Genomic DNA, 22,437 nt, shown 5'->3' with positions numbered 1-22,437 from the left:
TGGTGAATGATTGTTTTGATGTGTTCTTGGATCCGATTTGCCAGTATTTTATTGAGTATTTTTGCATCAATGTTCATGAGGGATATTGGTCTGAAGTTCTCTTTCTTGGTTGTATCTTTGTGTGGCTTGGGGATCAAGGTTATTGAAGCCTCATAGAAAGAGTTTGGCAAAGACCCTTCTGCTTCTATTGTGTGGAACACTTTGAGAAGAATTGGTATAAGCTGTTCTTTGAATTTGTGGTAGAATTCTGCACTGAGGCCATCTGGACCTGGACTTTTTTTGGTTGGGAGACTTTTGATGACAGCTTCTATTTCCATAGGGGTTATAGGTCTATTTAAATTGCTTATCTGTTCTTGATTTAGTTTTGGCAAATGATAGCTGTCCAGGAAGTCATCCATTTCCTTTAAATTTTCGAATTTTGTGGAGTACAGGTTTTCAAAGTATGACCTAATGATTCTCTGGATTTCCTCAGAGTCTGTTGTCATGTCCCCCTTTTCATTTCTGATTTTGTTAATTTGCGTGTTCACTCTCTGCTGTTTGGTAAGTTTGGACAAAGGTTTGTCTATCTTGTTGATTTTCTCAAAGAACCAACTCTTCGTTGCATTGATTCTTTGTATTGTTTTCCTGGATTCTACTTTGTTGATTTCAGCCCTCAATTTGGTTATTTCCTGGTGTCTACTCCTCCTGGGGGAGTTTGCTTCTTTGTGTTCTAGAGCTTTTAGCTGTGATGTTAATTCTCTGGTATAACTGTTTTCCTGTTTCTTCATGTGAGCACTTAGTGCTATGAACTTCCCCCGTAGCACTGCTTTCAAAGTGTCCCATAGGTTTGGGTATGTTGTGTCTTCATTCTCATTGAATTCGAGGAAGTCTTTAATTTCTTTTTTTATTTCCTCTTTGACCCAGGGATGGTGCAGTTGAGCATTATTCAATTTCCATGAGTTTGTAGGTTTTCTGCAATTTGTGTTGTTGTTGAATTCTAATTTTAAGGCATGGTGGTCTGATAAGATGCATGGAGTTATTCCAATTTTTTTGTAGCTGCTGAGGTTTGATATGTTGCCAAGTATGTGGTCGATTTTTGAGAAGGTTCCATGTGGTGGTGAGAAGAAGGTATATTCTTTTTTATGTGGATGAAATGTTCTATAGATATCTGTTAATCCCAGTTGGGTCATTACTTCTATTAGACCCTTTGCTTCTTTGTTGAGTTCCTGTCTGGTATTCTTGTCTAGTGGTGAGAGTGGTGTGTTGAAATCTCCCACTATAACTGTGTGGGGCTTTAGATGAGATTTAAGTTCTAATAATGTTTCTTTAACGAATGTGGATGCCTTTGTATTGGGGGCATAGATGTTCAGGATAGACACTTCGTCTTGGTGGGTTTCACCTGTGATGAGTATGTAATGACCTCCTTCATCTCTTTTGATTGATTTTATTTTAAAGTCTAGTTTGTTAGATATTAGGATTGCTACCCCTGCTTGTTTCTTGGGTCCATTTGATTGAAAAATTTTTTCCCAACCTTTAACTCTCAAGTAATGTCTGTCTTTGAGGGTGAGGTGTGTTTCTTGTATGCAGCAGAAGGAAGGGTTCTGTCTTCGAATCCATTCTGCTAGTCTGTGTCTTTTTATGGGTGAGTTAAGGCCGTTAATATTGAGGGATATTAATGACCATTGATTGCTCATCCTTCTTCGATTTGCGATGGTTGTTGTTGGTGGAATTATGGGTGGAATTTCGCCCCTTTGTTCTTTTGGCTGTTGGTAGAGAGGGATTCTCTAATGCTTATGTTTTTCTGGTTGTAGTTAGCTTCCTTGGGTTGGAGTTTTCCTTCCAAAATTTTCTGTAGGGTTGGGTTAGTGGACACATATTGGTTGAATCTAGTTTTGTCATGGAATATCTTGTTTTCTCCGTCTATAGTGATTGAGAGCTTTGCCGGGTATAGTATTCTGGGCTGGCATCCATGGTCTCTTAGTGTAGGTAGAATATCTATCCAGGACCTTCTGGCTTTCAGAGTTTCCATGGAGAAATCAGGTGTAATTCTGATAGGTCTGCCTTTATATGTTACTTGACCTTTTTCTTTAGCTGCTCTTAATATTCTTTCTTTATTCTGTATGTTTGGGGTCTTGATTATTATGTGGCGAGGGATTTTTTTTGTGGTCCACTCTATTTGGTGTTCTGTAGGCTTCTTGTACCTTCATTGGCATGTCTTTCTTAAGGTTGGGAAAGTTTTCTTCTATGATTTTGTTGACTATGCCTTCTGCCCCTTTGAGGTGGATTTCTTCTCCTTCTTCTATACCTATTATTCTTATGTTTGGTCTTTTCATGGTGTCCCATAATTCCTGGATGTTTTGTGTTAAGGATTTGTTGGATTTAAGGTTTTCTTTGGTTGATAAATCCATTTCTCCTAATGTATCTTCAACACTTGAGATTCTCTCTTCCATCTCTTCTATTCTGTTGGTAATGCTTGTATTGGTAGTGCCTGACTGTTTGTCCAGCTTTTCTATTTTCTGCCTTTCTTCAGATTGTGTTTTTTTAGTGTCTCTATTTCAGTTTTCAACCCTTGCAGCGTTTGCATTGCTTCTTGCAATTTTCTGTTTATCTGTTCGTCCGTTTGTTGCCTTTTATGAAATTTTGGTTTGTTCTTTCTTCCATTTCTTGCATTTTTTGGTTTGCTTTTTGTTCCATTTCTTGGATTTTGTGCTTTGTTTCTTCTTCCATTTCCTGCCTTTTTTGGTTTGTTTCTTCCTCCATTTTTTTCATTTTTTGCTTTGTTTTTTCTACCATTTCTTGCATTTTTTGCTTTGTTTCTTCTTCCATTTCCTGCCTTATTTGGTATGTTTCTTCTTCTAATTCTTGCATTTTTTGCTTTGCTTTTTCTTCCATTTCTTGCATTTTTTGCTTCATTTCTTCTTCCATTTCGTGCCTTTTTTGGTTTGTTTTTTCTTCCAATTCTTGCATTTTTTGGTTTGTTTTTTCTTCCATTTCTTGCATTTTTTGGTTTGTTTTTTCTTCCATTTCTTTGAGGGATTTTCCAATATCCTCTTTTGGGGCCTCTATCATTTTCATGAAAGTGCTTTCAAGGTCGTTCTCTTCTGCTTCCTTCGCGTTGGAATATTGGGGTCTTGCTGGTGTGGAGTCTCTAGAATCTGGCGGTGTCATATTTGTTTTTCTGTTGCTGACTGTGTTTTTGTATTGTCTCTTTCCCATCTCTTTTGGTGGGTGCTAGTAAGTCCAGTAATCTGGTGGTTCTTCTATGCCTTGTCCAAATGCTGGTCCGTGGGTAGAGAAGAAGAACAGGAATCTGGGGCGCTTAGCCTCCTACCTGGTCCCCTGGACCCTATGCTGGGTCCTGTTGTACCTGATCCGGAACAGCTACTCCCCTGGTCTCCCTGGCTCCTCTATTTTCCTGGTCTCTTTGGTGGGAGAGAAGATCTGGAGTCTGGGGTGATTGGCTCCTGCCGGGATTGGGAGCTCTGTGCAGTTCCCAGGCGATCTGCAGGCTCTGGAACACAGGCCGGGAAGCTGGCCTGTTTACCTGATGATGCCAGAGGGACAGCTACTTCCGAGATTCCTCTTTTTTTACCCTGGTTTTTCTGATCTTTTTTATTTTGTTGTCTTATTGAAAGTAGTTTTTTCACACAGTACATTCTGATTATGATCCCTCCATCCCTCCCAGTTCATGTCCACCTCCCCACCCATTCAGACCCACATCCTTTCTATTTTTTCTTAGAAGACAAGCACATATCTAAGGAGTAATAAAAAATAAAATACAATAAGATAATAAAAACAAACAATATGAAATGGGATAAAACAAGTAAACAGAAGAAAAAGTCAATGAGAAATCACAAGGAGTGTATAGTACAGAGCACATTCATTCCTACACACAGAAATCATAAAAAACAGCTATAATATATATGTTAAAAACTAAAATAGGGCTGGGCGTTGGTGGCGCATGCCTTTAATCTCAGCACTCAGGAGGAAGAGGCAGGCGGATCTCTGTGAGTTTGAGGCCAGCCTGGTCTACAGAGCGAGTTCCAGGACAGCCTCCAAAACCACAGAGAAAACCCTGTCTTGAAAAACCAAAAAACTAAAATAAGAACTGCCTGTCTCAACATTATGAGACAAAGAACACAAAAAGATATCATTGAGCTAATTTTGTGTTGACCATCAGCTGCGGGTCATGAGATCTACTTTTCAGGGCTGTTTGTTTCCCCAGTTATATTACCTTGTTGAAAATTTCACAATTCTTTTCTACAAGCCCACAGTTGCCCTAATACCTACATCACATAAATATCTAACAAATAAGGATAATTACAGAATTTCCCTTATGAACAAAGATGCAAACTTTCTCAATAAAATACTTGCAAACTGAATTCAAGAACACAAAAAGATCATCCACTATGATCATGTAGACTTCATCTCAGGAATGTTGGGTTAGTTCAATATACAAAAATCAATAAATGTAATCCAGTATTTAAACAGACTGAAAGAAAAAAGTAGATGATTATCTCATTAAATGCAGAAAGGGCTAACAAAATCCAACACCCCTTCATGATAACAGTCCTGGGGAGACTAAGGATAAAAGGGAAATACCTCAACTTATTAAAGGTAGTTTAAAACAAGCTATAGCCAACATCAATTTCAATGGAGAGAATCTCAAAACTATTACACTAAAATCAGGAACAAGGCAGTGTTGTTCACTCCTTCCACATTATTTAGTAGAGTTCTTAAAGTCTGAATTACAGCAACAAGACAACTGAAGGAAATTAAGAGGATACAAATTAGAAGGGAAGAATTTAAAGTATCTTTATTTTCAGCTGATATGATGGTATTCATAAGTGACCCTAAAAGTTCTACCAGAGAACTCCTCCAGCTTACAAAATTAACACACAAGAAACAGTAGCCTTCAGTATACAAATGGTAAATGGACTGAGAAAGAAATCAGGGAAGTAACACCTTTCACTGTATCCTCAAGAAACATAAAATATCTTGGGATAACTTTAACCAAGCAAGTGAAAAACTTATTTTTTTCATAACATTGGTTTCCACTTAGAAATACTAAATGTGCCTTATGCTTCACATCATCAAATCTGAGATTAAGATATTTATTGATTGTAGTCCCCAAACTGGCTTCCTATTTCGGGGAATAAAATCACCACAAACAAACCAGAAAAATATCTTTGACATCTTGCCTCAATGCCTTTATTTCCACCATTGCCAAGTCCCCAATTTTTATTGTGTAATAAGTATGTTTTTTATCTCTATAATTAACCTAAAAATTCTAGACTGTCCTTGAAAGTGGAAACACTGGGAGAGAAGAGGGGATATGGTAGAAGATATTTAACAATATGCTAGAATCTCCAGGGCATAAATTAAGGAAAATTAAATAGCAAATATTGGAAGAGGTGTATGATGGTTGACATCTTTCCTTTCGATAATAAAGTAAAATAGAACACTTTGTGTAACAGAACAGGAAATTTGAGTCTATCTAGATGTTATCCATGAATCTTACAGGACGACATACCCTCTCTTTGAAAAGGAACCACAACCACAGATAACAAATGCATTGACTTAAGACAGAGCCCCACCCCCACCCCACCCCACCCCACCCACACAAATAGAGGAACTGTCCTTAAGTAAAGGACTTCAGAGAGCCAAACAAGAAGAAGGAAGCAGACACAAAGTGGCTACAGATTTCAAACAAATCCCAATCAAAATTCCAGTGTTGTTCTTCACAGAAATAGAAAAAGAAATTATCTTAAAAGTTGATATGCCTCTTGTGAATACATATACACATGTGTGTATGCACATGTATATCACACACACATACACACACATACAATATATATATGTCTATATATATATACATATCATACAAACATACATATCTCAGGTTCCATTTTTGTTGTTTGTATGTATAAATGGTTTCAAGATTGACCACACTGTGCTGGACAACCGAGAATGGCTCATCCCTAGGAGAAGCTAATTCTCCTCCCAGCAGTCATTAGTTGCTGGTGACTCTTTCTCTAGGGGTGGAACCCTGTGATTTCCCCCATTCATGCCAAGGTATCCATTGACATTGACATTGCTGTGGTTGCTCTTTGTATAGACACAAATAACTTTTTTAAGGTTTTACTTTTGCCTTACATTTTAAATATACAGTCAGTACAAATCCAGCTCAGGGAAATTAAAAATTAAAGACATAAAAAAATATCGGATACACTCAGGTTTGGTCCTTCCCCCATCTTCCTGTTGTTTTATTGGGATGCTTTTAAATTACATTTTTGTTGTTCTTGTTTTTTGCATGACTGCTTTCCATCTGGGCTTTACCAGCTGATGAAAGCAAATAAAACACACTTGTCTTAGTGATGTCCTATACAAAATCAACACCTTGAATTTTTTGCAGAATGCATTTCTGTGTGATTTGTGAATAACTACATTGTTATAAGTTATAAATTGGCCATTCTTCGGTGTTTTAGAATGAAGGTATTAAAAAACCTGATTGTCCAGATCATAAAGAGCACTTAATAAGAGGTTAGAGCAGATAAAAATTTTTAAGATGGAATGGTTTTGTCAAGTTTGTTTGAGTTTAGTTGAAAGCTCTCATACCCTGGGGTGAGCTCTGCTGGTGCTAAGATTGGTTGGTTCATAGTGTAAATGGCAAAAGGAAACTTCAACTGCAATTGGAAACAACCTAGATGTCATTCAACTGATGAATGGATAATAAAACCATGGTACACATACACAATGAAGTTCTACTCAACTGAAAAGAACACTAAGATTCTGAAATTTGCAGGTAAAGTAGTAAGGCTGGAATTTTATTTTATTTTTGACTTTTTGAGACAGGGTTTTCTGTGTTGCTCTAGGTGTCCTGGAACTAACTCTTGTAGACCAGGCTGTTCTCGAACTCGGAGACCTGCCTGTCTCTGCCTCCCAAATGCTGCAATTAAAGGCATGAGCTACCACAGCCCAACTGAAATTGGAAAATATAATAGTGAGTGAGGCAATGCAGACGCATGATCTCTCTTTGTGGATCTTAGCTTGGAGGCTTTAGATTTGAGAGTATTCTTATAACTTTATCTTGATACCTGCAGAGCCCAGAAAAGTAGAATGGGACCATGGGGGAAGAGGGAGAGGAGAAGAATCCGAGGGGAGGATAATGGGACACAGGTGCTATGAATGGGAAATAGGAAAAACTGGGAGGGGAACAACTATGGAAGAGAGATTGGGGCTAATACAGAGGGAAGGGAGAAAGGAGAGATAAGTAACCCAAGCCAAGTACCAGGCTCAGAGAAACCTCCCTTTGAGATGCTGTCCGAAGGGTGTCAAAGAGATTCACCAAACAATATACACTATTGCCTTTGCCCTTGGCTGTCTCCCAGAACTTGAAGGTAAGAGACTGTAGCTAAAATCAACACACACTTTAGATACAAGAAGTCCAGCTGAAAGTGGTCAAGAAGCCTCCCTGCTAAGGACAAATGAACATAAGACCTGAAGGTGCTATCCAAGTGGACAAGAGGGAAAAATAAAATAATCCTACACAACTTTAAAAGCTACAATGACCAGACTGGTAAAATGACCAAAATGACAAAAACAGTGTTAGTGTTATTTTAGATGGTAGCCAACATTTGTCTAAATGAACATAAGGCCCACTCAGAAGTCAACTTCTTCCTAGTACTGTAAACTTAGCCAACAATCTGTGCTGGAGATGTCATAGGTTCTAGAGGAGAACCTACTACTGCAACTTTCCTATACCAATATAATTTCTAAGTGTATTCTTAATTCTTACTTGTATACTCACTGTAGGAAGAAGCCGTGTGCCGCCATTAGCCATGTGACTTACTAGAGGCGCATACAGATGAGGTAATAAAAGAGCGGTTTACCACACCGCTAACCACACCCACTTTAGGCATGACTAAAGACGTATACGGATGGACATAAAGACGTATACAGATGTAGGCGGTGAACTACGTCACTAGCCAGGCCCACTTTTGGGCATGGCTAGGGGTGTTATGGGGGAAGGTATAAAAGACTGAACAACGGAAGTCTTGGTCTCTTTTTCCGGCTTCCGGCCTACAGTTTGGCGGCGGAAAACTACTCGGCTCATCTGGGTTACTTGTTTGGTCTCTTATGAGTAATTTCTACAATAAATACTTAGTTTTACTTTCAGTAAGTGTGCCGTTTATCATTACAGCATCAACTCACAAATAAGTACAGCTCTTACCCCTCAGTAATAAAGCATCTTTCTTCAGCAGATGGAGGCTACTATAGATCCACAACTATTCTTCTGCAAGGCCAAGCCTCTGATAGATTATCCAGTCCCAAGCAGTCAACTATAAATGGGCTCAGGTGTGTGTGTGTGTGTGTGTGTGTGTGTGTGTGTGTGTGTGTGTAGCAATTATAATCATTGACATGTTCATAAATTTGAGATGAATTTGTTGGGACACAACAGTAAGAGAGGAGACAATTAAAGTCGGAAATGGTGTAAATATATTACTAATGCATGAAATTTTCAAAAACTAAATTTAGAGTTAAAAAGATGGCCAGTGGGCTCTCTCCCATTCACTGTGTGTGAGAATACACAAGGACATAAATACTGCATTATTTTTCTGGAATGTTTATTTCTCAGTTATCATAGTATCAACCTGGATAACATTTCACTTATGATAGATAATTCTCCAATTTGTTTATTATACACTGCAGTATAATTAATTCACTCAATGCCCTTTCAGCTTTTGTGCCTATACAATATCTACCTATAGCAAGGTTTGAATCTATCATCTAACCCCCACAATTTGCCATGATCAATAGCCCCAACCACAAGTCAAGCCAATATTACAGGTGAAGGACTAAGGCTTTCTCTTTGAAGCAATATCATATCTGAATATTTCTCTTAAAATAATTCTGACATAATTATATTTGTAAATTTTTAAACAATTACCTTTTTGTGTGTGGATGAATATTTACCTGTGTGTATACATAGGCACCATGTGCATGTTTCATACTGTTAGGAGTGTGCACCATGTTCATGCTTAGTGCTGATGGGAGTGCAGATGAGTATTTACCTACATGCATGTATGTGAACCATGTCCATGTTTGGTACTAATGGGAGTGTTGGATGAGTATTTACACACATGTACGTGTACCATGTGCAGGTTTGTCGCTGGTGGGAAGAAGGTCTGTGATCTCCCAGAAACTGGAGCTACAGCATGTTGTGAGCTGTAAAGTGGATGGAGAGAGCTGAACCCCAGTCCTCTGCAAGAGCAACAAGTGCTCCTGAGAACTGAGGTTATTTATATAATTTTAGGGATAGTGAAAGATATTTTGAGCTGGGTGGCTGGTGGCACACATCTTTAATCCTAGCACCTGGGAGGCAGAGACAGTCAGATCTATGAGTGCGAGGCAAGCCTGGTCTGCAGAGGTAGCTCCAGGACAGCCTGGGCTACATAGAGAAACAGTGTCTCAAAAAACAGAGAAAGGGAGAAGGAAAGAGAGATTTTGATAACATAGATTTTAAGTAGGTACTCCAGTTAAATTACGTTATGTCACATTTGAGAAAAAGGTTAGGAAACAGATTACAAAGTTTTCAAAAGAATTAAACTTGTTAAAATTACCTACACATACAAATAATTTTTCTTTTAGTTTTTCACAAAAGCATAGTCCTGGCTGTCCTGAAACATTACTCTGCAGACCAGGCTGGACTTGAACTCAGAGAGCTGCCTGTCTCTGCCTCCTGAGTCCTAGAATTCAACTCATGTGCTACCATGTCTGGCTGCAAATAATTGTTAAAATACAATGAATTTAGCCAACAGTGGTGGCACATGCCTTTAATACCATCACTCAGAAGACATAGGCAGGTGGATCTCTGTAAGTTCGAGACTCAGCTTGGTCTACAGAGCAAGTACCAGGACAGGCTTCAAAGTTACACAGAGAAACATTGTTTTAAAAAAAAGCAAAAAAAGACAATGAATTTAGTTATGTGGGATATTTTTAAAGAACTATTGACACAGAGAAAATAAGGGTATTTATTTTAGCAAGAGATGCACAAGTTAACTTTGTTGCTAATAATGTACATATTCAACAGGGTAGAGTTATAAAATACAACATATAGCCATGATTTTTAAAGATATCATACAGCTACATCTTTATAGGAAACTGTCAATAATGTTGTTGAAACCAATGACATGGCAAAAAATAAGCTGCTTCCAACTAGTAGAACAAGGCATAGTTGTCAGCTGTCCAACAATTTAAAGTTAATTCTTTTGATATAATTATTTCCAAAAATAAGCATACTTGAAGAATATAATTGTTTTTTAAAAGAATGAATCATATGTCTACAAAATAATACTCACATAAACTAAAATATACAATTGTATTATCATCAATTAATTTACATCTAATACATACCTGCAATCATTATCTATCTATAGTTGAGAATTCATTGGTACAACTTTGCAGTTCTATTATTTCAGGTGCCAGACAATCTCATAGAATCCACTTCCCAACTCTTACTAAACTTGAGAGCAATGATGACATAAACACCAGGAAGCTCTATGGAATTGCTTTTCACTGCACTAAATTTTGTAAGTTATTGAACACATATTCACTATTGCTGATAAGATAGTATTCTGAGCTCTAAATATAGACTTGACCCATTTTGTTGCTGAAAATTTTAACTTATAGCTACATCCATCAATACCATTTTTACACTCAATTCCACTTTTCTTTAACACTTATTCAATAGTACATTTTTTCTCTGGAATGGATTCCATCGTGAAACAGTTTTATTTTTATCAATCTAACAATGTTGTTTAGTGTGGTAAAGGTTCAAAAGCCTTATTAACTTCCAGGTTCAGAGGGGTAAACTACTCATTCCTGCAAATTGCTAATTGTATCTGGCAACAACAATTAGAGTTGTGACTCAGCGAATGTGTCTCAGGATGTCTTAGTAAAACTACAAATTCACAACCGCAAATGTGGAAAAGCCAGTGAAAATAGTTAATCTGAAAAGCTAAAAACTCAAGTAAAATAGAGATATTATTTCTAGACAAGGTCTCTTGAGTTGTGCTACCACAACTTCCCTGACCATATGAAAGAAACCAACAGGGCATCAGACACAAAATTCAAAGCTGGATGTCCCCAGCAGAGGGTACTGACTCTCCAGTGAAATGGCAGGTTTCTGGTCGGTACTTAGGACCTGTTTCTTTTCTGTTGATGTTGTCATCTTATTTTTCATATAATGTGAAGGGTAAATGTCTGAACTTTTGTGCAAGTATTATTTCTTTAGTACTCTTCTTAAGGCACCTATAACCTCTTTGTTCCTCAGGCTGTAAACAAATGGATTGAGCAAAGGAATTATTACTGTGTAAAATAAAGAAAGCATCTTCTCTTTGTCTCCCACTGGTCCAGACCCAGGACAAACATAGATGAGAAAAAGAGTTCCATAGAACAAGGAGACAGAGAGCAGGTGGGCACTGCAGGTGGACAAGGCTTTGCTTCTGCCCTTCTCAGACTTCTTTTTCAGGATGGCAAAGAGTACACGGATATATGAGACCATGATGGTTACAAAGGTGAAGGCTTGTATAGAAATTGAAAAGACTAAAAGCACAAACATGTTAATTGAAGGATCAATGCAAGAAACATTGAAAAGTTGTAAAATTTCACAATAGTAATATTGTATGATGTTGGATCTGCAGAAAGCCAGCCTAAGTAACAAACCCACATGAATTGCCAGGTGCAGAGCACCAAGTAAATATGTCACAGCTATAAACTGAGTACAAAGTCTATTCGACATCAGCACTGGATAAAGCAAGGGATTGCATATGGCCACATATCGGTCATAGGCCATCACAGACAGGAGAAAGCATTCTGTGGTCGCACTGGAGCCCATAAAATAAAATTGAGCAAAGCATTCAACAAGGGATATCTCATGGTTTTTAGATAAAAAGTTGATAAGCATTTTGGGAGTCACGGAGGATGAAGTACATGAGTCAGCAAAGGCTAAACTGCTGAGAAATAAATACATAGGGGTGTGAAGGTGAGGGTCCTTCCAGATGAGAGCAATAAGTCCAAGATTTCCCACCATGGTGATGAGGTAGATGATGAGGAACAGTAGGAACAGGGCAATCTTTAGTGTGGGATGATCTGTGAGTCCCGTGAGAATAAACTCAGTGACCAGAGTGTGGTTTTCTTCTATCATGTTTGACCTTGGCAGTCACTAAAATGAAATAATCAGTAAATACAGTTATAACAAATATAAATTTGATGATATCCTTGTCACTAGTGTATTCCAAATGGATGTTTCTCATGCCAGGACTTCAAAAAAATTGGTCTTTGTCTACTTTAATACACATTGGAAATTCTGCATAACAAAAAATTGTTTAAATAATAACACACCTAAAGTAATATGTGCATTTAGTAGAAGTTCTTTTAGATTTTTCTTGGGGAGGGGGTTCTCTGTGTAACCACCCTGGTTGTTCTGGAACTCACTCTATAAGCCAGGCTGGCCTTGAACTAAGAGATCTGCTTGACTTTGTCTCCCAATGCTGGGATTAAAAGTGTGAGCTGCCACCGCCCAGCTGTGGAAATACTTTAAACCTTATAAACACTGTATGTGTTTTCAGTATTTAGAACTACATAACTTTTTAAAACACATTTGAATAAAACAGATGCTATATCAAGAGTATAAACAGTAAGATTAGTTGAACCTATCTTAGTTGATATTGAACTGTAGTTTAAAGATTTATTAATCTAGATACTCAGATATTGTAATTAGAGAAGTGGGTAAGGAATTATAAGAGATCTCAGGTTCTAACATGAAGGCAATAAAATATAAGCAAATATGTGTCTTCAAACAGTAGGAAAGTATAACTGTCTGTGTAGATTATGTTATCACTATAAGATATACATCTGGAAATAGAATGAAATTCCTACTGTATACTATGCATATACTCAACAGATAATGAACATATGCACACCTCCTCATATATTTAATTAGCATAAATAAAATACATCAAGGTGCTCACTGAACACTAAGGTGAGGAAATTCATGCTTTCCTATATTACTTGTGGAATAATAATTGCAACAGCCTTTGGGAAACAACTTTATGAAATTCAACTTATTTGAATAAAATACATTCACAAGTCAATCTACCATTCTTTTAGTTATACTTTAGAAATCAAAGCACCATATTATAAAAACAGATATGCAAAGAATATGCAATTAATTTCTGGTAAAGGAACAAAGGAAAGAAACAGGCTGTATATCATGGTATATTCAAAATCAGCCACAAAAAAGAGCTATTATCAATTGTATTAAAAATTACCTCCATGAATATTATCTCAGAAGTTCAAAACATACAGAAGTAAAAATTTTCTATGATTGACCTATAGCCAAATAAGCTATGATCTTTTCAGAGATATCTCACTGTCCCTAAACTCTTAAATCACACTGTTGATAAATTTTAGAGCCAAATCCCTGATTTTTATGTTCATTCTACTAAAATATACTACCTTCTTACAGCATTACATAGAGCAAACACCACTAAGTCTTTTAAATTCAACTCAATTTGGGAAAGTGAACTAAAGTGTTCTGGTTAGAGACCAGTAAGATGATGGGGACAATGTTTTCAACACCCATAGAGAAATAACTCTGAAGTGAGCCAGGCAGTCGTATAACACATACTGGATATTGACTCTCTGTTGCTGATTCAACATGAGAAATGACAATACACGGTAGAATTTAGCTTGAGCAACCTTGAAGCCCTTGTAGGGAACACAGAAGGCTTGGGCCACAGGTGGTGTCCCTCCTGCTTCTATCAAAGTTCATGATTCTGCAAATGAAAACTCAATAGCACATGTATAACTTCCTAACTCATAAACCCTGCTCTGGTAGTCTGCCAGTGAGCACTGAGCAGGTAAAGAATAAAGGTAAAGAAAAATGTCACTTAGGGTCCCTTTCTGAAAACAGGTACCTGAAGAAGGTGACAATTCAGAATGAAAACAAAACAATAGGGACAGTGTTCAAGTTATCTGTGATATATACTAAAAGCCAAACTATTTTAAAGATACAGTCATGCTTCAACTATATTTATCGTCTGTGTTCCCTTTTTGTTGGGCTTTTTAAAGGGGGGATCATGTCTGAAAGGGAAGCTATGATTTTTAAATATCCTTTTAACTTCAAAAATATGGATAAAATACAATAAATTTATAATACTGACTTTTATGGTATGTGAGTCGAGGCTTAGATGAGAGAAGGAAAGGTAGGGAAGAAGGATATGTCAACTAGAAGTTTCATAAGAACAGATTCACATAATTGATATTTTACACAAAATTGTATCTATATGTATGTGTTCATATCAATATGCTTGTATTAAGTAGAGGGTGAAAAATTGTCTCAAACATGTTAATAGTTTATAAATGTCAGAATAATGAGTCTTATTACTGTCTTTTTAAGGGACTCTTTTGTAATGATTTAAATTTTTACACACAAAATTAAATAAAATATAGAAATAACCTTCAGGAAACTGTCATATTCTTTTACATATTATAGGTTAAGAAATTTTCAACATTGCAAAGAGATATGAATTTGTAAAATTCAAAATGTACCTATGATTGTATATGAAGGGATAATAGGAGAAAGATTTTTGGATATCTTTCTATTTCAATCATGTTCTTATTAAGATGTTCCTTGTGTGAGCCCTGCGTGCATCTGCTTAGAATATAAAATTTATAAATTTTTAAAATTGTATGAATAAGAGGATATTTTGACATTTTGTCATTTCTAGAAGAACTTCAAAAAGTTTTATATGAAAATGAAAGCATAAAATTGTTGTCCTATATCCAAATATCAAAACATGCATGTGTGCTAATTGGTCCAGAAATTTGCTTACATAGGTCTTTAAAATAAATACATGTTTCATTTAATAATTGAATGTAATCACAAGGGATGATTTTTGAGCTATTATGCTATTTCACAAAAAATAAATAAACATTTTAAAATTTTTAGTTTTAAATACATGCAGAGTACTAAGTATACAACAGGACAAAATATAAGATAAAAATTCTACCCAAAGATATTTGGCCAGATACAATTATTTCAAGTCTCCCCAGATATAGCAATGTGTACTTTAGCTTAGAACTAATAATTTTAACTTAACAGTTAAAATAATAAGGTAATAATTATTATTTAACTTAACAGTTACATGATACATTTGGAGACAAGCAGAGTCTGAGGCTGTTGCTTTCTGTAGCTTTCTTATGATTCTATGAGTTTGAAGAAATCTTATTTCACTCAACCACACCATCTAAGACAGAATTTCTCATTTAGAAATATTATGAATAAGTGAGATTTTAGCATAATCATCCTCAATTAAGAAAACTTTTCACACTGTAAAGTATCCTTTGAATACACTGAATTTTTGTCATCACTACTCGATTTTTCCCTTCATTTTCTGAATCAGTGGGAACATTATCAGCAATGGTGTTACTGATGCAGTACAATCCCAAGTGATATGCATTTTTACACTGTCATTTGCATGTGTTGTCTCTATTTCAGCTGCTGACTTTTATAAAAATCTTCTAGAAATTTTTAATTCCTTATGAAAACATTTTGTATAAATCACAAAGGTGCAATAAACAATAATCTGAAAGTTTGATTTCTCACCCAATTCCTGTGAAATACTGGACAAGTTGAAAAATGCTCATTTTCTGGAGCTTATGTTAAATATATGGGGGAAAGTCCTACTATCTGGAAGCCAGACTTCCCCTAGAAACTCCAAAATAAAGAGATTTACCATCTTTTCTTCTATTTCAAACAGATTCTTTAAATCATCTTCAAATTCTAAGTTCCCAAGGCATTCCCATCAGGATAAAATCAAAGTTGTTCCATTGGGCATTGAGAGCAAATCATCACATCATACACATAACTAGTTACATAAAGAAAAATGTATTGTGTCCTCAGAGTTCACAAGGGAGACTGATTCATAAAAAATATCACTGAGCCAAAACTTAGAATAAGTTTATTTTCATTCCTCTGAGTCACAACTACCTAATTAATTTGATAATCACTTGGAAGTCCCAAAGATACTTCAGAAAAAGCACATGCAAATCAGCTGAACATATTTCCATATTTTTCCTTCCAACACTGATGAACTTCCAGTATTCTGAGACCAGAAACAGGGTCACTAAGCAAATAGATATGCAAGCTATGAAGAAGGAACACATACTGGACATACTCTAAAATTAACTCTGCTGTTTCAATATTGGCCAATCCATCTTGGCTTGAATTGTTTTATACCCAGATCTTTCTATCATCATAATTCACCTCAGAATCATTGCAATAATTTCTACTTCCCAGACATATACATAATTCCCTAGAGAGTCAGCTTTCTTTAAGTATGTGATTCCTAGTAGATTGACCACCCTCCAACTACTAGAGTCTAGTAGATGGTCCCACCTTAAGTATATGGACTACACAGTTTAGAGTCCATGAATTATTAAAATACTTGAAAGGATACAAAGTTGCAGGGGTTAGAACATGGGTATGGAATTGGGAGGAGTTAGGAGTAGAAATGAATATGATTAAAATATGTTACATGGGATTAAGCACTGGGGACCAGGAGGACTGAGATAGCTGTAGACTGACAGGCCCAGGGTAGATAGAGGACTCCCAGGAGATGAGAAGGGACTGTTCAGGGACACAGAACAAGCAGAGGTAGGGTTGAGCCCTGAAGCAGAGTCCTCTGTCACTCATGGATTCTTCTCTCCCCTATCCTAGTTACTAAGCTCCTTCAAAGACACTCATCCAGAGCAGAAGCCAGACGGAAGTCATGCCAAAATACAACACACAACAGTGTTTGAACCACATGAAGTAACACTGACAAAATAGAATACAAGCAACTAATATTAGGGCAAACAGAAAGTTCTCTCTATCCTCCAATGTGCCCTCCTCAGGGTGGCTCCATGTTGGTAGTCAGAGGACAACTTATGAACATCAGTGGACAACTTATTAATGTACCTTTTAATATGTTTTAATACAATTCACCTTTGTTCACAGAAGGAATTACTTTTGTACCCTAATTTGCAGGGAATTATTAGAGTTTGCATACACAGGTTGGTCCAGAACCTATGATAATTTCACTTAATGATTTCTCCTTTACCATGATGCAAACATGAAATGCATTCAAATGAAGCTGTAATTTCAATTTTGAATCTTGGACTTTTCCTAGATTAGTGGGGATTAGTGGTGTGTGGTGTGGTACTCTTCAGGCGTGCTGGGCAGCAGCAGCTGGCATCAGCCACAGAACAAGGATGCAAACCTATCTATAGACCCAGTGTGCTATATTGTGTGACACCCATGCCACAAGCAAGTCCGAGGTATCAGGAAATGAAAGACAAGACGTCCAACCATTTGTGCTAAAAGAATTTATCTGCTGCCTTTATTGCCAGGAGTGTGTGTGTGTGTGTGTGTGTGTGTGTGTGTGTGTGTGTGTGTGTGTGTGTGGTAAGAAGTGAGCAGCCTTATATACAGACTTACAGCACAGTGGAGAAACCCCAGCTCATGTTTTCCTAATGCTAGATATTGATGTCAGGTGGGAAAGGCCGGGACTGTAAGCCAGGACTAGAGAGCAGGATGCACCTGTGGTTATCAGTTGACAAGCAAAGCACAGAAATCCTTGCAGGCTGGGGCCCAACAGAGTTGCTACTCTGTGGTGGTACAAAGGCACCTGTCGTAGGGTAGTCTCAATTTATGTGGGACTTCCAGAGACATAACTCCCATTGTAAGTTGAGAAGCATCTATTGTAGAATATTAGTTTAAGATGTGTTACATTTGTTTATGCTGTGGAACATTTGCTTAATGATGCAAAGATGTGTTGCATTCTTTTATGTTGCATTTAACTCTGTAAATCTGTGTTACTTTGCCTTCCTAAAATACCTGAGTGGTCTAATCAAAAGCTGAAAGGGCCGGGCGGTGGTGGCGCACGCCTTTAATCCCAGCACTTGGGAGGCAGAGGCAGGCGGATCTTTGTGAGTTCAAGGCCAGGCTGGACCGACAGCCTCGAAAACAATACAGAGAAACCCTGTCTAGTAAAACCAAAAAAAAAAGCTGAAAGGTTAATAGCAAGGCAGGAGAGAGAAATAGGCAGGGCTGGCAGAAAGTGAATAAACAGGAGGAGAAATCTAGCGAAGAGAGGGAAGCAGTAGAGGCCAGCCGCACAGCCAACCACAGAATAAGAAGAAAAAAAGACATATAGAATAAGAAAGAGGTTAAAAAGTCAGTGGCAAAGTGTAGTTAAAGAGAAATGGGATAATTTAAGTTAGAAAAGCTGTCTAGAAACAAGCCAACCTAAGGCCAGGCATTCATAAGTTAGAATAAGTTTCTGTGTATTTTATTTGGGAGCTGGATGGTGGGCCCCCAAAGGTAGAAATAAAATGCAACTGTCTTTAACATTTATGCCTTTAAAACTGTGATTGATAATGCTAAACTGCCATTCAAAGAAGTCACATGAAGTCACATGAATGTTACAATTGCTGAGGTTGATCCAGAAGCACACAGCTGTTATTAGCCCCTTTTTTGGTATATGAATGTGCACATGCATCAGAGAGAGAGAGACAGAGACAGAGAGTGTGCACGTGTATGGAGGTCTGAGGAGTTGGTCGCAGGGATAGAGTTGAGGTTGTCAGGCTTGGTGGTACCTTTACCTGCTGAGCCACCTTGTGGGCCCACCTACCTTCTAAAATAATGTTGGATAGCTGCATGGTCCTCAGAAAGTCAGAAAATTTACATTTCCACAACAGTAAACAAGCATGCCATTGAGACATTAATAAAAATACTAATCTTTGAAGGATTCCATGGAATAACCTTGCTACATTAATTAATTTAATCATGTCTGTGACTGGTGGTCTTTTCCCCAGGGAACTGGTTCTCTCCAGGCATACTCTTTGTGAAGACAGGATCTCAGTATGTAGCCCTGGCTGACATTGGCACCTACCTTATAGACCAGGCTGGGCCGGAACTCATGGAGAGCCTTCTACTTGTGCCTCCCATGCTCTGGGACTGCAGGTGTACACTATCATGCTCAGCAATGCCTGATGAGGCCTATGGAATATTTACTCTTGCTGGTGCATTTTAATTTCCTTATATGTTGCTTTCTAACAACTGTGAATATCTTTCTTTCCCTTAGATAGCCTTCTCTAATGTCCCACTGCAGAAGAGAGATACCTGGGTCAATGATGTGACCGTTTTTATAGTTGAGAGCCTTCTCAAGAGACAAAACAATGTGTAGCATTTGGTATTGTTAATAAAAATTTTCTTTTGCTAATTTTATAGTAAAATAATAAATACCTTACATTAAATTCTCAAAGAATTAAGGAAATATTTACTTTTTAAACATATCAGTTTACATTGCTAATGTTATAACATGGATCCTCTTCTACTACGCATAAGTTTTTTGCCATTCTGTGCCTTGTGGGTGGTATCAGACAGTGCTGTGGTTTATATTTCTGACAAGATGGAGAATTATCCTCCACTTTCTAAATAGAATAAAAGATTGCTAAGAAAATTATCTCTTAAGGTAGTCACAGCCCAAGAAAAGGAAAAAAACAGATTTTACATAATGTAGAGTAACAGGGTAGGCAAATCCTGAATTCAGTACTCCTCTTTGTATTCTTTAGGGGATATACCACTTCTTTTCTCTTTTGTCTCTTCAAGATGCTGTGTCCCAGAAACATATTCATCTGATCTGAAATGTGGACCATTTACCAAAATCAAATGTCTAAATACAAATTCAATGGCTCCAATCTTAACTTCCCCATTGCCTCTCTGTCATCATAATCTACCCAGCTTATTCTCATTTTTTTCTAGTTGTCAAGAGTGAGTTGCATATAGTTATCATGTAAACTGTTATCCTTTTCATTTACAATGTGTAATGGCTGAACTTAGTTAACTAAAATATATTTTAGATGACCTTGAGTGTTATCTTTAATGATTAACTCCTCTGAATTCCTAAAGCATGTATGAGCTATTGCTTTTTACCTCTCTGTTGAAATCATCTAATTCTCAAGTTTTCATAAGTGTCTGCCATCTCCTTGGTACGTTAAAGTAAAATTTTGAAGTCTGTGTGTATCTTCCAACTTTCTCTGTGGATGTTCTCCATATCTAGGGCCAGGATCATCTTGACAAAATGCCAAACAACTGAAGTCACTACTGCTCTCACACCTGTTTCTGTGTCTCCTTCTGAATGCTCTCATAGTTTCTGATAGCTCTGATCAGAAAGAGCAGAATCCTTAAGCATATCATCTATCCCTTTCTCCATCCTGAAACACAGCAAAGGTCCTCTATCTTGACTTTACCCATGGATATATGATCAGGAACATATTGTGTATGTCTGTGTGCTTATAAAATAGGTTACCACTTAGCTTTTCAAACATCTTTAATATTAGTTATCTCTTCCCCATCTCCTTATCTCCCCTACCCTACTCCCAAGTCCTTCCCTAACCAGATCTCTCCCTGTTGTTCTCCATTCTCCTTCATACTACCTGTTTTGTCTTTCCCTGCCTCCCTTAAGATCTTTCTTTCCCACACTGCAGCAGCTCCTTAGGTTTACATGTTTACCTTGGAATACCTAGAGAAATTATTCTTTTTTGTCTTAGATATTTTTATTTCTTCAATTTTTATTATCAGGAGTGACTGAAATAAAAATATAATTGAGTCCCATCATTATTGTCACTATGGAAATGGCTTTAAGAGAAAACTGGTCAGATGAATATTATTGCTTCCCGCTTTTTCAACTGGTGAATAGTTGCCATTGATAAAACAGACAATCCCAAAGAATCTGTCCAGAATGTTCAATATATGGTGTATTATACAACATTCCAGGTCTTGGGGAGACACCTAAGACATAATTATGTGTACTTCTTGATCTCATCGTACAAGACAAGCACAAAGGCACCACCCATGCCCCTGAGAACGTTGGACCATGCACCCTTGAAAAAAGCTTTGCTTCCTTCATCACGAGCAATCTTCCTCCAGCAGTCAGTTGTGCCTGTATACATGATATCAGTTCCTTTGTGTCCAGACTACATCATCATACGACAACGAACCGTGTCAAAGGGAACAGCAGTGACGGACTGTGCAATCATCCAGCTGATAAAGATACCGGTATTCTTGGGATCCAGCTGATAAAGATACCGGTATTCTTGGGATCTGGAAGCATCCCCTTTGCAGTGTCATAGGTACTAAGGTAGGTAGCTGGGTAGATGATAATGCCCTGTACTGACACATTAAAGCTTTGGTACAGGCCCCTAATCCCATCAGATTTGTAGATCTTAACCAGTCACCAACGCTTTTGAATTCCCTTTCAGCTCCAGCTTTGCCCACATCAGCTGCTAGACAGGTACCGGCAAAATCAAGAGGATACACAAAGCACAAGGATGTGGCCCCAGCGGCACCACCTGATGCCAGGTTTCCTGCAAAGCAGCGCCAAAACTGGGTCCTCTTGTCCACACCACCCAAAAAGATCTGCTTGTATTTGTCTTTGAAGGCAAAGTTGAGAGCCTGGGTGGGGAAGTATCTGATGACATTGGCCAGGTTACCACGCCAGAAGGACAGGACTCCTTGTTCCTTGGGGATACGAACCACGCAGTTTATAATGCCCTTGTATTGCTTATCTGCCGTGATTTGCTTGCTGGCATGCTGCACCTGCAGCAGCAGCTTGACCCGCTCGATGGATGCCACCGCCATTTTGGAGATGGCCGCAGCCACTCCACCTGCTAAGAAGTCCTTGGTGAAGGACACAGCAGCTTCTGTCATGTTGAAAGAAAGAGAAAAGGCAGACGAGCGCGGGACAGGACTGGGTTGACAGCCGGCTTTGACTCCCAGACTCTGGGGCTAGAAATTATTCTTAAGACCAAACACACAAAAAATAGTTTTTACATACAGACCTAAATATCTTGCTTGTGATATATAGATTTAAATCATAAAAATGCCATGTATCTGGTATTTGAATAAAACATGTAATATGCTTGTTGGTATTTTTGACATAAAATGATAAATTATTAATAGGGAGTAGATTAAAAAGCATCCTTTCTTTTTAACTGTTGTGTAGCATTTCCTTTTAAATGGAGAAACATACTTGTTTTAGGAAAAACATACTTGTTTTACCTTTAGAATGCACCCTCTATGTATGGCTTCATTCTAAATGTAAGACATACAAATGTGACTGTGAATACTCAAACATATATTTTCTGAGGATATGAACATATATATATAGAGAGAGAGATAGAGAGGGGGGGAATGTACTACAACACTTCTCATGGATTTGGGCAAGGGGCCAGAGAATTTAAATAAAGACAAGACAGTGGGTCAATCGTGCAAGGAAAATGCCATTTATTAAAAAGGAAGGAAGCTTTATATACCAGTGAGCAGGCATGGTGGAAAGCTACCAAGGT

General features: G+C 37.6%; 1 protein-coding gene and 1 pseudogene across 1 annotated transcript; both read right to left on the bottom strand.

The window, feature by feature from the left end:
• Nucleotides 1–11,263: 11,263 nt before the first annotated feature.
• On the bottom strand, nucleotides 11,264–12,196 carry LOC101843775 (olfactory receptor 5AC1-like). The gene has a single exon (XM_005076744.2). The coding sequence runs from the start codon at nucleotides 12,185–12,187 to the stop codon at nucleotides 11,264–11,266; it is 924 nt and encodes a 307-aa protein (XP_005076801.1). The 5' UTR covers nucleotides 12,188–12,196.
• Nucleotides 12,197–20,823: 8,627 nt separating this feature from the next.
• Nucleotides 20,824–21,799, bottom strand: LOC121141770 (annotated as a pseudogene).
• Between the last annotated feature and the right edge of the window lie 638 nt (nucleotides 21,800–22,437).

Source organism: Mesocricetus auratus, unplaced genomic scaffold, assembly GCF_017639785.1.
Source record: "Mesocricetus auratus isolate SY011 unplaced genomic scaffold, BCM_Maur_2.0 Super-Scaffold_100008, whole genome shotgun sequence".
Lineage (NCBI taxonomy): Eukaryota > Metazoa > Chordata > Mammalia > Rodentia > Cricetidae > Mesocricetus > Mesocricetus auratus.
This window is presented reverse-complemented; position numbering and strand designations above follow the sequence as displayed.

Excerpts from the sequence above, each read along its gene's own strand:
- LOC101843775 (XM_005076744.2), bottom strand. The coding sequence starts at position 12,187 with ATGATAGAAGAAAACCACACTCTGGTCACTGAGTTTATTCTCACGGGA.